Raw genomic sequence first — 21828 nt, 5'->3', positions numbered from 1 at the left:
TCCCACTCTGAGACCCATGGATGAGTTCATATTTCCCACTCTGCCCTGCTGCCTGCTCACTCAGCTGCTTCATATACCACAGAATCCTCTCCACAATGCCTCACGCACAAATCCTCTCCACACTGCCTCATGCACAGTATCAGTATCGTTAGCAAACCTGAAATATAACATCTGGTCTCTTCAGACAAAAGGCTTGTGTAAAGGTGTGGAGCTGGGTTCCCGACCCGTGTTATCCCCTGGACCCAGCCAGTATACCCTCCGTGGTGCTGGGCTGACAGCCTGACTCACCTTGTGTTAATGTGGCCTCTGCAGTAGACACTTCGAAACATCGCACAATGTTGTCACCCTGCAGGGAGACAATCGTCAAATTCAGATTGGGTTGACACAGGTTCAGGCACACACATGTGCACATGGAAATACACACGGACATAGTACACATACAGACATGTACACACAGACACATGCACACACATATGCATGCATGCATGCTCACCCCTCAGGCAATACGCACATGTGCAGATACATACACACAGATAAATGCATGCACATATGCACTTACAAACTCACAGGAGTGCACACACACAATGACACATGTACTGGCACACACACACACATTTGACATAGGCACATACATGCACACACAGGTGCGCAGTCACACACACTATTCCTCCCTCTGCTCCACACTGACAGAGGCCCATCTCCCTGAACAGTGGTGTGACTCCCTATCCTGGTCGTGGCTGGGGGACAACAGTGTGACTCCCCATCGCGGTCATGGCCAGAGGACAATGGTGTGACTCCCCATCCCAGACATGGCCAGGGGGACATTGATGTGGCTCCCTATCCTAGTCACGGCCAGAGGTATAGCGATGTGACTCCCTATCCTGGTCACAGCCAGGGGGACAATGGTGTGACTCCCCATCTCATTATGGCCGGGGGTCAACGGTGACGCCCTGCCTGGTCACGGCCAGGGGACGGTGATGTGACTCCCCATCCCGATCATGGCCGGGAGGTCGGTGATGTGATTCCCCATCCTGGTCACGGCCGGGGAGATGTTCTGAGGCAGCCACTGCAGTTTGAGGCTCAGTCTCAGGGGGGGCCCAGAGTCGCGATGAACAAGGGCAACAATGATCCCTTTGAAACACCCACCTCAGCTGGTCTGCTCCCAAGGCTCCGCTCACAGAGCACTAGACTGGTGGAGGGAATGCAGAACTCCCCAAACACCACCCAACAAACGAGACCACAGACACTGAATCCGGGATTGGGAAGACTCAGATACTGATAGATGGAGAAATGTGGAGATGAACCTGCTCCTACATCCACAAACACCTCGCTAATAGTGGGTTAATAATCATTAAATGTTGATTAAGGGTCTAACCCTGGCCCTGGAGTGTGATGAGTCTGACCCTGGCCCTGGGAGAGTGAGGGGGGGTCTGACATTGGCCCAGGGAGTGTGACAGGGACCAGCAGGATTGGGGGGGGGGGGGGGGGTCCCACTGTTCTTCGTGTGCTCTCTCTGTCCTGCACTGGACAGCAGACAGAGGTTTTGTCCTTAGGTCTGCAGAGGAACCTGTATCTAACAGTGGAGTCTGCTCTTGGTGTCTCGCCAACACAGTTATCGGTTTGGACATTCATCTGAGTGGAGATCAGTCACAGCTCACCTTCCCGGCCAGGATCAGCAGCCCAGAGTCAGCATCGTATAGAGGGATGAGGCAGCTGGTGGGAGGAGAGAATACATCAGGGCTGGGTGACACTGAGACAGACACTGAAGGGGACCATCGTTACCCTGTCACGGTTACAGTAGGGGTGTCTGTTTGAAATCCAACCCTTGGTCCACATCATCTCGCTGCACCCCAGTCCCCTTGACCCCTTCTGCTTGTGAACCTAGTAATTCTCCATCCAACCCAGCCCAGCAGTGTACTCCGGATAACAACCCCTCACATTATGTACCCCACATACCAACCCCTCCCTGTACATATCCCACACACTGACCTCTCGCTGTACGTACTCCACAAACCAAACCCCACTGCACATATCCCACACATTGACCTTTCAATGTACATATCCCACCCACCAACCTCTCATTTTAAGTACTCCACACACCGTCCCCTTGCTGTACATATCCTACACACTGACCTCTCACTGTACGTACTCCACATACCGTTTCCTCACTGTACGTTCTCCACACACCGTCACTTTGCTGTACATATTTTACACACCGACCTCTCACTGTACGTACTCGACACACTGTCCACTCACTGGATCCTACTTCCTAATGGAAGGACCACAGTCTGTCCGGGTCGATAGCAGAATGTTGAGCACTGTTACACCTCAGGGCTGTGTGCTCGGCCCGCTCCTGTTCACACTGCTGACACACGACTGCATCACCAAGTTCAGGTCCAACAGTGTCATCAAGTTTGCAGATGACACAACATCAGCAACAATGATTCACACTACAGAGAAGTGGAAAATGTTGCGAAATGGTGTAAGTCTCAACGTGGATCGTGGACCACCCTCCACATTAATAACCTGGTAATGGAGAGCACCAAATTCCTCAGGGTTCACTTAACTACTCACCTATCCTGATCACACAACATTTCACTGATCAGGAAAGTGCAACAGTGAATGAACTTCCTGGGAAGACTGAAGCAGTCAAGGCTACCGGCCACCGTTATGTCATTCTTCTACAAGAGCAAGGCCCGAGCAGAATCCACTGCCATGACAGCACCCACCCACTTGTGTCCCATATGTGGGCGACCCTTCAGGGCCCGGATTGGCCTCACCAGTCACTTCTGGTCCCACAGCCACCAATCTCCCATTTGATTTTGAAGTCATGTTCACCTTCGACTATGAAGGATGAACAACACAGGAGCTCCATCGAGAGCATCCTGGCCGGCTACATCACAGTGGGGTACAGTTGCTGTGGAGCATCATGTCGGAGGAATCAGGAGGATCAGAGCCAGAACCACCAGGCTGAGAAACAGGTTCTTCCCACGGGCACTGAGAATGCTGAACAACTGATTAACAACTCATACAAACCCTCATACTATTTATTTAATAAATAATATTTATTTATTTTAATGTTTGTATATATGTACTGTTCATATGTATCATTTGCCTGTCTGTGTGTTATGTCTGAATGGGTGCTGCCCTGAGACTGGAGAACACTGTGTCATCAGGAAGTATTGGTACAACTAGACTGTACTGGTACGATAATCTTGAACTTGTCAGACCACATTTGGAATATTGTGAGAAATCTAATCTCCAAATCCAAGGAAGGAGGGTTTGGTGTTGGAGAGGATCTGGAGGAGGCTTGTGCGAATGATCCTGGGATGAGAGGGTTAATGAATGAGGAGCATTTGACAACTCTGGGCCTGTATCGCTGGAGTTTAGAAGGCTGAGGTGGCATTTCACTGAAACTTGAAATCTACCAAATATGAAAGGATAAAGTGGAGATGGAGAGGGTTTTCAGTGGAGGGAGAGCCTGGAACCAGGGCACAGCTTCAGCTTCAGAATAAAGGACATCACTTTAGAACAGAGAAGAGAAATTTCTTCAGGGGTGCGGGGGAGGGGGGGGGGGAGGTGAATCTTTGGAAATCGTAGCCACAAGTGGCTGTGGAGGCCACATTACTGGGTATATTTAAAGCAGAGGTTGATAGGTTCTTGATCAGTAAAGTGTCAAAGGTTGTGGGTAGAAGGCTGGAGAATGGGAAGAAAATATATCAGCGATGATTTGAATGTGGAGCAGACAATGGCTGAATGGCCTCATTTTGTTCCAAAGTCTTATGTGCAGACCACAATATCATAAAATTTCCAGTGAACCTAGCAAGTTGCTCAGCAGCACAGGAAGCAGGACACCACAGAGTTTGAGGGAGCGCGGGAAATGGGATGAGTTCAACGGGAGCGTGGGACACAGAGCCCCCAGTGCGTTTCACGGCAGTGGGGGAATTGGGGCTTTGTGAATTTAATGGGAGCATGAGGAACAGCTTCAATAAAGCCAGATACTGGAGCACCAAGATTTCTGGGAAACTGGGCAGTGAATTCCTGCAGTTTTACTGCAGAAACAAATGCAGCTTCTTGGAGAGTGTCCCTGTTACGGTTGAGTAACCTCATCATAGAGGAGGAATGAACTAACCACAGGCACAGCACATCGTTGGTGCAGCGAAGCACGACAAAACTCCTTCCTCCCAGAGGCAGATAGATGATGTCATTGAGTGGTTCTCACAGTAACACACGATATTCTAAATATAGTGCTCACAGACAGGCAGATTCACCCACTCCGCACTGCTTCTCACTACCACTAGGTGGAGGGCTTGGGCTGGCCAGGACAGTAGGAACAGGGAGCTAGCTGGCTGGCTGGTGGGGGGGGGGGGGGGGGGGGGGGGGTGGAAGGGAGAGCAGAGAACGTCAGAGTACAGGACCAAGCCAGGGTCCTCAGAGTATACAGGAAAGGAGGCTTTATAGAGGGGTCAGGAGGTTCATCAGAACGCTGCCTGGATTAGAGTTTTATTATTGATGTTGAAGGTCCTTCCGGCCCATGAAATCATGACACCCATTACACCCAATTAACCTGCAAACCCTGTACGTTTTTTGGAACGTGGGAGGAAACCAGAGAAGCTGAGGGAAACCCACGCAGGTCACTGGGAAATTTATATGAACTCCTTACAGACCTGGGTACAGGTGCTGTAATAATGTTGTGCAAACAGCTATGCCTACTGTGCCACCCAGAGTACAAGGAAAGGTTGGAGAAACTGGGGTGGATTTCTCTGGAGTGTTGGAGTCTGGGGGGAGATCTAATAGCAGTGTGGATTTACCCATCCTAATTCTCAGCTGTGCAGATTCCCCAGAGTTGGGCCCCTCGCTCCTCTCATTGAGAGGCAGCCCCTCCCACACTCCCTCTCCTCTCCACACAAACCAGCAGTTCCCACACAACTTCTTCACATACTGAGGCTGCAGCCTTCCCACACTGGCAGTCACACAAGGACCTGGCAGGGACCCAGGCTCAGGGATCCAGCCGACACACTGCACGGGAAAACAGGCAGCAGAGGGATCAGTGCTGGACCAGGCTCTGGGAAGAGAACCTCTGCTGAGTTTAACACAAACACTCCTGCTGACGTCAGCATCTCCACACAGAAAGGCATGGATTCAACACAGCAAAGTGAGAGAGTGTGGCCAAAGCACCACATAATCTGCTGGGGAAGTCAGAACAAGTAACCACATGGGCAGAAAGGAAACGGTTCATGTTTCAGGCATTTGACACTGAGGGTGCAGAGGGGAGCCAGTGTTCTCTTGATGAAGGGGCAATAGTGGGACTGGCAGAGGAGGTACAGCATCAATGGGCTGACAGCCTCCTGTGCTGGACCCACCATCTCCCCTCTGCCTCCTCTGTCTCATTGAAGGATTCCCATCGGAAGTGTCTGCCATTCTCTTGTTCTCCCACTGCTTTTCGAGCCACTGGTTCTCCCGGCAGGTGGGTGCTGCTCAGATCCCAGCACCTCCTATGTGGCCAGAGGGTCAGGACCATAATCATAGCCACACCTTCCTCCCTAACTCCTGAGGATCGAGCTCCTGAAGCAGGAGCCCCATTCCAGTCTGAAGTGGGGGAGGGTAGATCGGGGAAAGTGCGGAGATATGGGGTAAGACACCAGGATGGGGGCAGTAGGGGCTCCTGGCACCTTCACAGAGGTCAGATCCAACCTACCCAGTGCTCAGTGACGTTCAGGAGGGGTGAGTGGGGGTGGGGGAGAAGTGGGAAAACTAACAGGGCTGGGGGGGTAAGGGTTACCAAGAGGCCACAGCTCAAGAGGTCATTTGGCCCATTGAGTCTGTTCTGCTCTTGGCCAGTCCCACAGCTGTCCTTCACTAGCTCCCATTTCAATGCAGACTGTTGGTCACATTAGACCTGGAACAGTGAGGGGAGTTCTCAGCGAGCAGTCCAGCAGGATATCTCTAATATTCAAAGAGCACTATTTACAGAGGCAGAATATCAATTAGCACCAAGTAAGGGCAGCATGAGAGCAGTGTTTGGGGTTCATGCAAGAGCCTGATGGCTGTGGGGAACATTTCTCAATTTTGAGGCTTCTCCCTGACTGGAGGTTTTGACTCAACAGCTATATCTGGCTTCACTGCAGACCCACCAGTCTGGCCATCAGTACCCCCATCCCCAGCTCTTTACTCCTCCATGATACTCTCTGCCGGTTGGCTGTCCCTTTGGAATTTTTACTCCCTCTGGCAAGTTGTCATGACCTCCTCTGCTCCAAGGAGAGGCACCCCAGTTTCACCAGATTTCTGACAGAACTAAAGTTCTTCTCTTTGGAATAATTCGGGAAAATCTCTCTGCACCCTCTGCCAAACCTTCACTCCTGTTGATATCTGTGCCCAATGCTCTAGTTGTGGCCAAACCAGAGTTTCACCAAAGCTTACCGTGATTTCCCTGTCACTGTCAATAAAGACCAAGATCCCAAAGGCTTTTGAGACAAATTTCTAGCCTTCCCCATCACATCTAATGAACCATGTACATCTACCCCACACCTCCCTGCTCTTGTGCCACCTCGTCAATGGTGAGAGATAATCTCTCATTCCTCCTACTAAAATATAACTTTTCATCCTCAGCCACCCGTTCCCAGCCCCCACCCATTCCCCCATCCCCCCCCCACATCCCCCCATCCATCCCCGATGCCCATTATCATCTCCCTCCACATCTGTACACTCAAGTTCCCACCCTCAGTGCAATCAGAACATGTCCTTCCACACCTCAGGGTCCTGCATTCAGAGATGTCTCTCTGTACTGCCACTGCTCCTTTATCACAGAATACAGCACTGAGACAAGCCATTGGCCCACCTCGTCTCTGCCAACCATGGAATCCATCTTCAGATGGAAGATCCATGAGCTGAAACACAAAACTCCAGATTCCAAGAGTTTTTTTCTGCAGTTATCAGACCTCTCGCTAGTACTTTTCCCTACACCCTGCACTGCTATATTGCACTACCTGCTGGTCTTATGTACAAATCTGTCAGGGAAGCAACCGTTCATTCACGGAGCAGATTAAAGGAGGGGAGAGGGGTTACTGAGAGATCTTGTGGGACACTGATCGGGTGGGAATGACAAGGGGCTGGGTCATAGTTGAGGAGGAAAGCCAGAGAGAGCTCATGGCTCAGCTGGTGGGACCTCCAGGTGGTGGCAGAGAGGGCAAACCCAGAGTCCATCAAATCCAGGAGCCCCTCCCCCTCATCACACCCCAAACCCTGTTTTCCACTTCCCACAAGGAAGGTGTATGAATGGGGTTGGAGTGAGCCTCTACCCAGTGCCTGAGGTGATCCTGCAGAGACGGCTCTGCATTGTCAGCTCGGAGAGACCCTCACCCCAGCAGGGATGGCGTCACCAGTTGGCCAGCTGCCTTTGGCATCAATGGACTTTCCTAGGGGCTGTTATGAATGATCAGTGCCAGAAATCACATAATTAACAATAAAAGGCATTTTGTAGAGTCCTGGGGAATTTTAATTTGCACTTTTAGTTCAAATCATTGCTGTGGGTTGAGAACAGAGGGAATGTCAGATGCTGCTCTCAGATCACTGCTCCAAATGATGGGGTGTGCTCCCTGGTCATAACCCTGTCCCCCACTGTCCCTGAAACTAGGTTCGGCACCAAGGAGCAGCTGGAGAGAACAGTGAGGGTCCATCAGCACTGAGGAAACCATGAGTGTCGGGGGGTCGGGGGGTGCTGGGAGGCATTCGGCCCTTACTCCACCATTCTACATGATCATAACTAATCATATACATTCTTTCCCATGTCCCTGTTGACCCTGGATTCAGCTGCAAGGAAATACTCCTCACTGAGTCGATCGACTGCTTCCTGCAGTGAAGAGTTTCAACAGGCCAGCACTGTCTGGGATGGGACACTTCTCATCTGTGTTACTCCTTCCCCTATAACTGTCAGACTTGGTCCTGACTCCCCATCTCTCAGGAATATCTTATCTGTCCACCACCCTTGGTCTGTGAGATCCCCTCTCAAGCTTCTCGACTCTGGCGAGCAGAGACCCCATGTGAGGGGTGTTTGGACAACAACATAAAGATCAGAAAGATCATGTTCTGCAGCACAGGAAGAGCCCGTCTTGAGTCGGGCTAGCCTGTCACTAGTTAAGGCCCCCTGCTGCAGTGAGCTCAGTGCGTTGAGCTTCAGTGAACAACACTGCATGGCCTGTGTACAACGGCTATGCTGACCCTGCTCGAGTACACAGTGCACACATTCAAAAAGAATTCCTCCCCCGCTCCACCAGCATGGTCTTGAGGCCACAGAATAAGGCTGGCTCCAGCAGGCTGTGGGAGCTCCTCCTCCCTTCCTGACACAGGACAAATTAACCCAGGAGCAGCAGCCAGGGCAGGAGGGACAGCCGAGGCAGAGAGGCAGGAGGAGCAGGCAAGGCAGGAGGGGCAGAAGGAGGAGTTGGGGCTGGAGGGGCAGAGGGAGGTGTTTGGGGAGGAAGGGTAGAGAGAAGATTTGGGACAAGAGGATCAGAAGGAGCACAGTCCCTGAAACTAAGTAATCCGTGGGAGAGTGGGTGCCTTCTCCGGAGCAGCAGTCTGTCTGTACAAGTGGCATTGCCGAGGACTGAGCAGAAATCTCTCGGCTCCCCGATGAGTTACTACCTCTCAGGTGTAGATAATAGGCCCCACTGCTTTGGAGTGAGGAGAGTGACTCTCTCTGGGATTGGCCTGTATTTAACCCACTCACATCTTCACTAAAAGCAATGTCATAAACGTCCGCACAATTAGTGTAGTGGTTAGTGCAACCACTACAACAATCAGAACAGGGGTTTGAATCTTGTGCTGTCTGTAAGGTGGGTTTTCCCTGGGGGCTCTGGTTTCCTCCCATCGATCGAATGTACCTGGGCTGTAGGTCAGTTGGGTGTAGTTGGGCAGCACGGGCTTGTGGGCCGAAAGGATCTGTTACTGACAGTATGTCTAAATTTAAATTAAAAAAAAACATTTAAATGTAAATACTCCTACGGATGCTGCTCCCAACAGAGAGGGCTTAGTCCATGAATGCTGTGGAGGCTTGCAAAGAACTCGGAGTCTTGATTCATTCAATTCCAGGGCAGAAACATCACATCTGCTCCTTGCCTTGACCTCTATCTCCCTCGTGACCTGAATCTCATCACTGGTATGTGTTTTGAGTCTCCAAGTGGGATTCATTGTAGGGCCAGGCATTAGGCAATGGGGTTAGTGACTCCACTGCACCCTCACCAACTCCAAGGAGCTCAACTCACTGCCAGCATGCTCACAGAGGAAGTAGGAAGCACCAAGCAGAATTGGGCATTCAGGCACACTGGTGGTCGAGCCGGAGGGGTTGCTGACTGCACCCACACACTGGTGGAGGAGGGAGAGTGCTTGGCAGCTTCACAATACCCTCACCTTTGGCCTCTACTGATCTGGTAATCCCGATGGCCACAACCCCCCCTCCCCCACCCCGACTCTCACTCTGCCACTGGGTTTAGTGCCCAGCCCTGAACAGAGGGGCAGAATCTCCTGATGAAGAGCCCACCACATTGCAGTGGGTTTGGAATCATATGTAGACCATTCAAAAGATTGGGCTTCCCTCCAAGGGCAGTGGCCGGGGACTCTAAGACAATTGATCATGTTGTGGCTACCAGTACTGGGACCACTTAAAACTTGTTAGCGGAAGTCAAAGTGATGTCCCTTGATCACGAGCCAGGCCTCTGGATACAGACCAAGACCTTTCCCAGGAAGCTCCCTCCCTCCTGCTCATTTGGTGATCAGATACACGTCCTCATGCCTGCATCTAATGAGGGAGCCCTCACAGGTGAGTGAGCACAGGGAATGTGGACAGTGGCTCATTGTTCACAACCTGAGGCATTGCCGTTTCCATGAGGATTACACCCTTTGAAAGAATGACCCAGCGCAGAGCAAGACCCTAGAAGTCCGGCAAGGGGTTCAATGGCTGAAGGACCAACATAGGCTACGGGTGATCTGTGGTTGGAGGTGGGGAGGGGGTCAAGCACAGGCTCATGGAAACTAGGTATTGAAGCCAGGATTCGAGAGGGAGCTGAGGGAAAGAAGGGCTTCTGAAGGGTCTCGGGTGCTGAAGGTTTCCCGAGCGTGTCAGAGGTTGGGATCTGGAGCTCGGGCGGCCGATTATCAAACAGGAGACTATGTGGCTGCAGAGGCTGCGGGAGAACTGGAGGTGATTCCACGGGCACTCAGTGACTCTGAAGGGGCTCTCTTTTGCTTCTCCTTCTCTCGTAATGTAAGGGGCGGCGGCATAATAATGACGACTCATTGTCTGCCTTACAGCAGGCAGACAGCAATTTTGTGTAATATTACATGTTGTGTTCTATTACATGACAATAAAGGAATCTGGAATCTAGAACAGGTATTTTATGTTCAAAGAGCCTGCACTGCCACTTGTTGGCTCCCTAATTAATCAGCACCGCCCACTCCCCACCAGTGACATCACTAGGGTGGGTGTCATCTGATGCGGTAACTCATGGTGTCAACCCCCCCCACCCAAAGACCGATGGCAGGAGTTATTGAGCGTAGAATAAACAGATGTGTATTCCTTGTATGTCCGCGGTGGTGGCACTGAGCTGCTGGGAGGGTGGGGGTCTGACTGGGGGATATTTAGAGGGTCCAAAAAGTAAATAGGGATAGGGAGACTACTTTGGGAGAGTCACCCTGCATCAATCAACATTGACCTCAACTGGCTTTTCATCCTGGTATCCCAGTCAGACCCTCAGCGCAACCTGACTCACTACCATTGCCTTGTAGATATATTGATCATGGAACAAAATGTTTTTGTTGTTCTAACTAACCTCAGGGATATTTTTTTTTAAAAAATACATTCGCCCCGAAATGCTGAACAAAAATTTGATAGGTAGTCATTTTGGTCTCAGCCCCTCTGATGGTACGGTCTGCACCCCCCAGACTCCCTCTAGTGATGCCAGTGCTCCCCATTCTGCTCTGCTCCCCTGCTTGCCCCTCCTCCAGACACCATCCCAGTTTGCTTTGGCCCTCTGAATTCATCAGGGAGACCAGCCACTGTATGGAAGGACTGCTTTCTGATTTCTCTTCATCTACAACACAATTCACTTCATTCCACACAGGCTGGGAATGCATTTTTCCACAGTCCACCACCCTCCCACCCCACAGCATATCCACAGGAACTCATTGGCAAGGTGTTGGCATAGAGCTAAGCCCCTACTGACAGCAGTGTTCCAATATCCAGAGATCTGCTGCCCAGCTTTTGACTAAGGGATGACCAGGGAATGCCTGTCCTTCTCCCAGTCAGTGCTGTGACATTTCTACACCCAAAGGCAGAGCGGTATGGAATCCCGATTCACATTTGGGACACGGCTGCCAGCTAATACTCTAAATTGTCTCAAAACCACCCCTGACAAGAAACAGTTCCCCCTCAGCACTGCACCAACAAGAGTGGGTGATCACTCAGTTCCAGCCCTCCCACTGTGCGGAGCTCCCTCAGTACTGCCCCTCCCACTGTGCGGAGCTCCCTCAGCACTGCACCAACAAGAGTGGGTGATCACTCAATTCCAACCCTCCCACTGTGCGGAATTTCTTGTTTATTTTTATTGAGTGACAACATTGTTTGACGGGTTTAATGTATCTTATATTCTGAACTTTAAATAAATGGGAGGGGAGGTGAGGGAGGGAGGGAGGGGAGGTGAGGGAGGGAGGGAGGGGAGGAGGGAAGGGGGGAGAAAACGACTGTATATATTTAAGAAGAAAAATGTATGTATCTTGATCAATATGGTTTATAGTGTGAAAAATAAAAAAATTTAAAATAAAAAAAAGCACTGCCCCACCCAACATGGGGAGCTCCCTCAGCACTGCACCAACAAGAGTGGGTGATCACTCAGTTCCAACCCTCCCACTGTGAGGAGCTCCCTCAGTACTGCCCCTCCCACTGTGCGGAGTTCCCTCAACCCTGCACCAACAAGAGTGGGTGATCACTCAGTCCCAACCCTGCCACTGTGTGGAGCTCCCTCAGTACTGCCCCTCCCACTGTGCAGAGCTCCCTCAGCACTGCCCCTCCCAACATGTGGAGCTCCCTCAGCACTGCACCAACAAGAGTGGGTGATCAATCAGTTCAGCCCTCCCACTGTGTGGAGCTCCCTCAGTACTGCCCCTCCCACTGTGCGGAGCTCCCTCAGCACTGCACCAACAAGAGTGGGTGATCACTCAATTCCAACCCTCCCACTGTGCGGAGCTCCCTCAGCACTGCACCAACAAGAGTGGGTGATCACTCAGTTCCAGCCCTCCCACTGTGTGGAGCTCCCTCAGTACTGCCCCTCCCACTGTGCGGAGCTCCCTCGGCACTGCACCAACAAGAGTGGGTGATCACTCAGTTCCAACCCTCCCACTGTGTGGAGCTCCCTCAGTACTGCCCCTCCCACTGTGTGGAGCTCCCTCAGCACTGCCCCTCCCAACATGTGGAGCTCCCTCAGCACTGCACCAACAAGAGTGGGTGATCACTCAGTTCCAGCCCTCCCACTGTGCGGAGCTCCCTCAGTACTGCCCCTCCCACTGTGCGGAGCTCCCTCAGCACTGCCCCTCCCACTGTGCGGAGCTCCCTCAGCACTGCCCCTCCCACTGTGCGGAGCTCCCTCAGCACTGCCCCTCCCACTGTGCGGAGCTCCCTCAGCACTGCCCCTCCCACTGTGTGGAGCTCCCTCAGCACTGCCCCTCCCAACATGTGGAGCTCCCTCAGCACTGCACCAACAAGAGTGGGTGATCACTTAGTTCCAACCCTCCCACTGTGCAGAGTTCCCTCAGTACTGCCCCTCCCACTGTGCGGAGCTCCCTCAGCACTGCCCCTCCCACTGTGCGGAGCTCCCTCAGCACTGCCCCTCCCACTGTGCGGAGCTCCCTCCCACTGTGCGGAGCTCCCTCAGCACTGCCCCTCCCACTGTGTGGAGCTCCCTCAGCACTGCCCCTCCCAACATGTGAAGCTCCCTCAGCACTGCACCAACAAGAGTGGGTGATCACTTAGTTCCAACCCTCCCACTGTGCAGAGCTCCCTCAGCACTGCCCCTCCCACTGTGCGGAGCTCCCTCAGCACTACCCCTCCCACTGTGCGGAGCTCCCTCAGCACTGCCCCTCCCACTGTGCGGAGCTTCCTCAGCACTGCCCCTCCCACTGTGCGGAGCTCCCTCAGCACTGCCCCTCCCACTGTGCGGAGCTCCCTCAGCACTGCCCCTCCCACTGTGCGGAGCTCCCTCAGCACTGCCCCTCCCAATGTGCGGAGCTCCCTCAGCACTGCCCCTCCCACTGTGCGGAGCTCCCTCAGCACTGCACTGGGAGGATTTGCAGGGAAGGCAAATCCTTTTATCACAGAACTGAGTGTGTCCTTTCTGCAGTCTCTGAAATGCAGCCCTATGATCGCAGGCAAAGGTGAGGAGCAGGGACCTGTCACCAGTGGGAACAGCTCTGAGGCTGGGACTACTCCTGCCTGCTGGATTTAGAAAGGTGTCTTCCGTTCACCAGCTGCCTGCCCAGTCACTATCACATAATCTCCCTATGTCCACACACACCACTGAGCTGTCTTGGCTCGTGTACCTGTGTGAGTGAGAGGTGTGGGGAGAATCCAAACAAAGGATTGCCTAGTCTTGGCACTGCTCAGTGAGGAAATCAGGCAGACGCCAGGCCTCCGTCTAACATCCCTTGGGGGAGAACAACAAACCCAGACGGAGCAAAAAGTTAAAAGGCTAATAATCTACTCAAGATTAGAAGTAAAACACAAAGGACTGTAGACACTGTGGTTAAAGTAAAAAGACAACGCTGGAGAAACTCAGCCAATCAAACCGTGTCCTTTATAGTGAATGATAAAGATACAGAACCATCGTTTCAGGCTTGAGCTCCTCATCAAGTTGGCTATGTATCTTTATCCTGCTGTGTTTCTCCAGCTTTATGTTTTTACATCTACTTGTGATTACCTTGGAATGAAGTGGGAATTGACCTCCAGTTTTACCACATGAAGGTTCAACAAAATTTTACACTAAATTATACTAAATCGAAACTGGAATGTGGGAAAATAAATCAGCTGCTGAGGAGGGCCAGAAGCATCTGTGGAGGCAAAGGGAGGAGTAAACGGGTCGAGGGGGAACAGTGGAAAAGTGAAGGGCAGGTGGAACAGGGCAAGGAGCTGATGTTCAGAGGGAGTGAGGTAGGGAGGAAAGGTGGGGGAGGCTGGGAGTAATATACCAGGCAGGAGTAGTCCCTGGTAAGCAGGTGGGAACAGGAGAATGAGTGGGTGGAGTGCGTGGGTGACGGGCAGATGGAACTATGTAGGGGGGAAGACTGGAAGCGGGGGGGGGGGGGTGGGTTTGGAACAAAGGTTGTATGTGTGAGGACCTGGGTGGATGAGAGGGAGAGAGAAAGGAACCGGGGGCAGGGAGTGGGTTACCTGTGATTGGAGAGATTGTCAAAGACCACAGTCGGAATACGAGGTGGTCTTCCTCTAGTTTGCATTTGGCTTCCCCTGAGGACAGACAGTTGGTGAGGAAATGGGGAGGGGGATTAAAACAGCTGGCCCATGGGAGCTCCAGGCGGCCACTGAGCACAGGGGCCAGGTGCTCAGAGTGGTCGTTTGATGTGTCGATGAAGTTGGAGGAGATGTATAGGAATCTCTGCCTCACGTGGAAGGGCTGTTTGGGATGGTGATGAGGGAGAAGGTGTGGGGGTGCAGTTCCTCTCCTGTGGTGACAGGGATAGTACCTGGGTGGGGATGGCTGAAGGAACCAGGGAGTCAGAGGACCCTGTGGAAAACAGGAAGCAGAGTGGGGGAAGATTGAATGAATGAAATGCTTGTTTGGAGGGTGGTAGAGTGAGAGGTGAAGACCAAGGGAAGAATCCACTTCCGCTTTGTCAAGGGCTTGTCAGGGGTGAATGCTGGAGATGTGGATGAGATGGTGGGGAACCAGCTTTGCTGAAAAAGGAGGGTTTTTCAGATATCCTGGAGAGAAGAACCTCCTTGAGAACATGTATGACAGAGATGGAGAAACTGAGAGAAAGGAATGGCATCCATCCAAGAGATAGGGTGGGAGGTGGTGTAGGAGTGAGTGGGTTTCCAGTAAATGTCAGTTGACCGTTTGTCTCCTGATATGGAGACAGATCCAAAAAGTGGAGAGGTGTTGGGGACAGGCCAGGTGACTGAGCAGGGTGAAAGTTATCAGCAAAGGTTATAAAATTGTAGCATTTGGCACGGGTACAAGAGGCCACACCAATGCAGCACCCACATGGGATGCAGAGCCAATGCGGCGGACACATGAACAGAGGCCTAATGCAGTGGATGTGCAGGATGCAGCTGTCTTTGAATGCAGGGGCCCAACTGTCCAGGGTGCCAGGTAGTGATGACACAATTTAAGAGTGTGTGGGGTGGGAGAAATAGGCAGTTTTCCCAACCATTCTGGAACCTCATCCAATCCAGTTTTCTGGGGACTTTGTGGACCACATGAATCGAAACAGACTGGTTGAGTGAAGCGTGGCTTCAAACTATTGTTGGTGAACTGAGTTTAAATGCCAGATGTGTTCACATCAACTAAAATTAGAATGTTCAAACGAGGGGAATGAAACAGCCCACAGAATACCTCTTGTTATGTGTTACCCTCTTCACAAAGCAAGCACAGATCAAAACACTCAGTGGGAACTTTGCCAGGCAGCATTCAAAGGGTTAATGCAGCTCCAGTTGGAAGGGAGTGGCGTTTCTAGCCCCTCCCACCTTCCTTCCCTCTCTCTCTCTCCCCCACTCTCCCAGCGCCCAGGCTGCTCTCATTAGTGTTTTACCAGATCCCTTGGAGGTGCAAGAGGACTGTGATGCTGACTGCTCCTTCGTGATCCCAGTGTGAGATCCTCCTGTCCACCCGTGCAGAGACATCCTGCTGGCCTGAGGGGGGGGGGATCTTACACAACATGCCTGCCTTCTCTCGCCCCACACGGACAAGGTAAGGCTGCTGTTAAATATGTTGCTGCCGCTGATCCTGCTCTGGGCTCTGCCTCTGTCTGTCTCTGAGTCCTGGTCAATGAAATGAAACCAAATCTCTTGACTAAATAGCAGGAATGCTGAGCTTTGGCTCCAGCTAAGATAGTAAGTCTCCTCTCTCTGTCTGTCTGCTTGTTTCTAAAGATTGAGCCACTGTCTCAGCGACTGAGCATCATTGATGCTGCCTTTGAGCCCAAGCATCTGATGGTGTTGAACAATTTGCAGAGAGCTCTTGTCCTTGGAAGCATTCTGCAGAGTTTACAAAATACACAAAGAAGATAAAACAAACTTCAAGCTTCAAATGAAGGAGCACAGGCCAGTGCAACAGAGACTCTGGTTCAGAGAGACAGCAACGGACCTCAGTGGCTTCTGGTCATACTGTGAGGCGAGCTTTACAACATCTAAATACTTACGCTTGCTGTCATTCTAAAAATATTTCCCATAAACAATGGCAGCAATATAGAAAATCACCTGCAAAGCTCACGTGATTGGGGTGAGGGTTAGGGTGGGGGGGATTGGGATTTGGTGATCAAAGTCTTGGTGGGCTTCCCAGAGATTCTGTAAAGAAAGGTCAGAAGTGGGAAAGGATTGGAAAAAACAGCTGACGGAGAGGATAGATGATGCACAAGGCATCAGTCAAGGATATATGGGCTGGGGGCTGCAGTGATAGAAAGGGAGGGAGGGCTTCAAAATGGAAGCAATGTCAGATCAGAACCCAGTCTACTCAAGGAGCACTGTGCCATTGGGTAACTCTGTGTGGTGTGTGTGTGTGTGTGTGTGTGTGTGTGTGTGTGTGTCCACTAGTTGCCCTGGAGCCAGTGTGAGTCATCACTTGGTGACCTGGAGCCAGCATGGGTGGGTGACTGAGTGATGTGGTGTTAGTGTGGATGGGTCAGTGGTTGCAGGGTCCTCAGCTGGTGAGGAGATGGAGCTGGTGGACAGGCAGTGATCTGACTGTGGAGAAGGGACAGGGAGGAGCTTGTTCTTGGACGGACCAGAGTCAGTGGCTTCAGTTTTCTCAGTAATGCACAGGGACTAAACGTTCACCAGGTCTGGGGCTGTCCCACAGAGGCTGTGCCTAACCAATGTCAGGCTGAATCACTAGAACAACAGAGGTGGTACCTGTCTGAATGACCAGGTGAAGGTGACCTGGTTTGTGAATGGACTTGTTCTTTATTCCCATGAGAATGTAGTGTTCGAGGAAGTTGAGATAGTAAAGGAACCGGTCAAGCTTGAATTACCACTAGATTTTGCTGTGAGTCATTCTATTAAAAAGGCGCGATTCCACCTGCCCAATGTATATGTGCACTCTGTACTCCAGGTACTAACTTTCTCTCCAAGCAGGGAAAACTTGCAAATCCTTTCATCAATCAAATCCACAATGGAAATGGAGACACGTCGTAACAATTGCTCTCTGAAGAAAGTCATTGATGAGATGTCCCCAAATACAACCTGCCCAAAAGAGTGTGCATGAGAGACCCTCACTCCCCCTCCACACACAGGGCAATGAGGGACCCTCACTACCCCTCCACACACAGGACAATGAGAGACCCTCACTCCCCCTCCATACAGAGCATGAGACCCTCATATCTCCTCCACACATAGGCCTAAGTCCACAAACGAATTAGAGGATCTTTCACAGCCCACAAAGCAGGGCAGTGAGAGAGTCTACCTCACAGGCTCAGGGCAACAAGGAGATTCTGAAGCATACAAACCCAGCAGTGATTGAGGACTCCTGCTTATACTTATTGAAATGCAGAGATTTTTCTTGGCAATGTGATGCATGCACGAGGACTTCATTATAAACAGGGGATATTGTTTCTGTGACTGCTGGACTGGGCGGATTTACAATTAGGCTCTCATTACCATGGGCTGGAATGCAGGGTGGAGCTCACTGCTCAAGCGAGCCAGTAGTGGAGGCCAGTGGTTGGACAAGAGGCCGGAAAAGAGAAAGGTAAACAGGCTTTGAGTAGTGGCATTAATTAAAAAGTGGAGAGCTGGTCAGAAGCTTCTCATTGTCTTGTCTTGAGCCTTGAGGTGGATATGGTCTGTGGCTTTACCCAGCATAATCCTTGCAAATGTCGGGCTGCATTCTGACCTGAGCTGCCCAGAAGAAGAATGTCAGATATGCAGAGTGAAGCCTTGCTGCTGCCTTCTGACTCAGCTCCCCCAGGGCACCAGCTCCTCAACCTCAGCAGAGGCACACGACCAGAGCAAACCACCCAGCAACACCAGCCCAGGTTTACTGCCAAGGTCAGTCCTGCCTTTACTGTTGCAAGGCAAGCCCCTCAACACTGAGTTACTATTTTCCCACCGAAGTCCCACCCCTCAACACCCTGTTACTGTTTCCCCACTGCCATATTACTGTATCCTCACCGATGTCCCCCCTCAACACTGAGTTACTGTATCCCCACCGATTTCCCACTCCTCAACACCGAGTTGCTGTATCCTCACTGATGTCCCACCTCTCAAAGCTGAGTTACTATAACTCCACTAACTTGATATACAGTCCACTTCTATTTTGGCTCATTACCAACCAGTGCTCAGTGTGCCCCATCATTTGATACAGAGCCCACCTCCACTGCAGGATAGCAATATAGGAGCATTCTACATCCTTTGTTTTATTAATCGAGGTTTCAAGTACAAAACACATTCCAAGCCCGTGTAAAACCACTGGTTGGGCCTCAGATGGAGTTCTGGTGTCACCACTTCAGAAGAACATCAGGATGTAATGAGATACTAGATTTGTCCATGGGGTACAGTAAGGCTAAGGTTCTACTCAGCACAGAGAAGGACCAGGAGATCCTAGACAGTGTGGAAGATCTCGAAGGACGTTGTTGGGTAATGGTTGTCAAGATTACAGAGGGTATGGACTGATGATGTGCTGCAAGAGCTGGGAGACTAGGATATTTATTTTTAACTGTAACACTAACATTGGCCAGCATGTTAGTCTGACAAGACCTTTGATCTTAGGTGGACGTCCAGCCAGACATTCCCTCTAGTTTCCTTTAATGCTGAGTTCAGGTCACTGTTCTCTGCATTTCCTTCTATCCCTTCAAAAGGATAAACAGAGGGAGGAAGAAAGGAGGAGGTGTTGAGGAAGTGAAGACATGAATTGGTGGGGCAGGAGAGCTGTGATTCGCTGTGAAGCAGAGTGGGGCCACACTGTACTGAGCTCCTGAATCCCTCCAGTGTCCCCCCATCCCATCACAGTAGAGCCACCAACCGCCTCTAACTGACATCAGGGCAGTGAAAAGCACCATCTCCCATTTCAGCAAACAGCTTGCACTCGCCCCTTGAAAAAATAAGCCCAAGACCCGAGCAGTGTTGTCTTACCCTGATCATGGCGCGCACTCATTATTGTTTTTGGAAGGAGAGTGCAGTGAGGGAGGTTCTGGGCTGCTCCTGCTTCAGAAGCTGAACGAGAGAGAGACAGAGAGAGAGAGAGAAAAGAGAGGGGGGGGAGGAGAGAGAGGGTGAGAGAGAGAGAGAGAGGAGAGAGAGAAGGATGGTCCTTGCCAGCAGGACCTTCCCCTGTGTATTGTATGGATGGTGCGTACCAGGCAGACCTGTCCTTCTGTGTTGGGGAAAGGGGAGCAGAGAGGAGAGGGAGTTCCCCTATTAGCCACCCCAGGGAGTGCACTGCCAACTCTCCCCTCCCCCAGTGAGTGTGCAAAGCAACAATCCACCTTCTTCCCTCCGCAGGGCTGGGCTTGGTCCTGTTGCCACCCTCAAATTCGGGGAAGACCAGACACTACCAGCTCAGCCTTCACACAGATGCCCTGCAGTCCCAAACTCAGAGTACTGGAGCTCAGTAACACCAGGGTACAATGAACCAGGGACTCTTGATCCTCAGGGTTCTGAAGCTTGGTGACACCTGACCATACATACATACTTTAATGAAGTACATCAGTTCTGCCTTGGTCTGGGCACATGTGGTCAAGATGGGGAAGGCTGCCAGGCAATCCTGATCCCTCTCCTTTGATTGGCACTTGGCCAATACTTCTAGTGGGTCACTATCAAATCTTTGCTTGCTTTCGTTCACTAGTACAGGGATTCTGTGACTGTTGGCTACACAGATACAAAAACACAGAGCAATTAGAGGCCCTTTTTCTGGAGTCCCAGTCTCCATATCAGGGGGTTATATCTAGCCAACCTGAGGCAGGTGTAGAATGCTGGTACTGGGCTCAATCCTGGTACAGGGAGTCCTCTTGTTTCTGACAAGGGTTGGGACCATAATTAAGGAGCTTGAAGACACATGTTGGCTGTGGTCGATCGCACGGAAGAAAAGTCCAGACCACTCTCCTGGGCAGACAAGTGACCAAAACCATTTAATGTGGGGAAGTGCCATGTAGAGCCAAAGCAGAAGATTGGAGTGGCAGTGACATTCTGTAGGTACAATCTGTGTGGGGAGAGACAGACCGACAGACAGCCGAGCTTCAGGTGAATGGCCTTTCATCAGAACCTGAAGTAAGTTCTAAGATAAGAGAAAGTTGAGTGAGTAGTTGGATGAGGACGGGGTAGGAGGGGCTTGTGATGGGATAGTCAGATGAGATAGCAAATGGGACAAATGTGGAACAGGTGAGAAGATCAGAGGAAAGGTCCGCTGGAGGAGAGGAGGTGCAAACCAGAAAATTATCCCAAATTACCACAGAAATATGCAGTCCAAGGTAAAACTTTGAAATAAAAATGCAAAGGATGGCTTTACAAATGTATTCAGTTTAGGGTTGAGTGCAGAAGCCTGTTTAGTGCCTAATCAGATGCGATTCTAATCCCCAAGGTCAGAGAGGGATGGAGAAGATGTGAGAGGGACCTCAGGACCGCTCCTGCAGGTACTCAGGAGATGCTCTGTAAAGTGGTCACCAAGTCCACACCATTTCACCAGTGGAGAGGAGACCCCAATCTGAGCACCAGATTACAACTAAGTAACTCAAGCCCTGCTTTACCTGTGATGAACATTTGGGGCCTCCAACAGAGAAGGGATGTACTGGTGGGGACTGAACCGTGGCATCCAGGGGAGAACTGTCTGGAATGGGTGGTCTGGTATTAGAGATTGCCTGGGGAACGATGGATGGGGACTGTTAGGAGAAGGTTGCCAGAGAAAGTGAGGTCAGTGACCATCCAGCCTGATGTTCATGGTCTGGCAGGAGCTAGAAGGAGGGTCTCGAAAATCTAACATCTGACCTCTGTCACAGAGATCGGGAGATCGGTCCTTGACAAAAAGTGTTGGGACAGATATTTGGTGAGCGGATGGCAATGTTCAGGGGTTGTGGCTGTTTGAAAGGTCAGAATGAGTGGAGAATCTGCTCAGTGAACAGATTTGGAGAGGGAACGGACAGTGAAGGCAAGTGAATTGGGAAACGAGGCTGAGCCAAGGGAAGCGTGCCAGAGTCATATGTTGCTTTTTGGCAGGACTAACAGGGTGAGAGAAGGAATGTTTAGGGGAGTGGTGAGTGCCTGGAATGCATTGCTGGGGGTGGTAGTGGAGGCTGGTAAAATAGCAACATTTAAAAGACTCTTAGACAGGCACATGGATGCAAGAAAAAAAACATAAGGCTACTGGTGTGAGGGAGAGAAGAGTCAGATTGATATAGATTAGGTCAGCACAATATTGTGGGCTGAAGGGCCTGTACTGTTCCATGTTTGATGTTCAACAAGGGAGAAGATGCACTACCAACAGGAGAAAATCAAGGGCATACATAAAGCTGGAGAACATGGCTGACAGGGCACAAGCCATTGCAGAGAAGGGCCTGCATTAGGCTGCATGATCCTGGTATGGCAAGATCATGTCTGGAGCACTGAGAACAGTTCTGGTCACA

The 21828-nt window shown here is 51.2% G+C and overlaps 2 protein-coding genes across 5 annotated transcripts in view; one reads left to right on the top strand and one right to left on the bottom strand.

Moving 5' to 3' along the window:
* LOC138747224 (coronin-7-like) overlaps positions 1 to 21828 on the bottom strand; it is a 97619-nt gene that overhangs the window by 26355 nt on the left and 49436 nt on the right. The window contains exons 10-11 of the mRNA XM_069906256.1: positions 1659 to 1713; positions 289 to 346 (exon numbers count right to left, since the gene is read on the bottom strand). Of these exons, the coding sequence (XP_069762357.1) occupies positions 289 to 346; positions 1659 to 1713 (113 nt within the window). The remainder of the gene's footprint in view (positions 1 to 288; positions 347 to 1658; positions 1714 to 21828) is intronic.
* Positions 1 to 21828, top strand: part of LOC138747225 (vasorin-like) — a 97138-nt gene that overhangs the window by 37038 nt on the left and 38272 nt on the right. Inside the window, exon 1 of one of the 4 annotated variants that reach the window (XR_011347379.1) lies at positions 14403 to 15971. The exons of 1 other annotated variant lie outside the window; for it this stretch is intronic. Coding sequence is in view for 1 of the 3 variants with exons in the window: in XM_069906257.1 (XP_069762358.1) it covers positions 15940 to 15971 (32 nt within the window). In the remaining 2 variants the exon portion in view is untranslated. Of the gene's footprint in view, positions 1 to 14402; positions 15972 to 18274; positions 20680 to 21828 lie in introns of those variants that run through there. 2 more of the 4 variants (XM_069906257.1, XM_069906259.1) reach the window with 2 other exon arrangements.

Source organism: Narcine bancroftii, chromosome 12 (assembly GCF_036971445.1).
Source record: "Narcine bancroftii isolate sNarBan1 chromosome 12, sNarBan1.hap1, whole genome shotgun sequence".
NCBI classification, from domain to species: domain Eukaryota; kingdom Metazoa; phylum Chordata; class Chondrichthyes; order Torpediniformes; family Narcinidae; genus Narcine; species Narcine bancroftii.
This window is presented reverse-complemented; position numbering and strand designations above follow the sequence as displayed.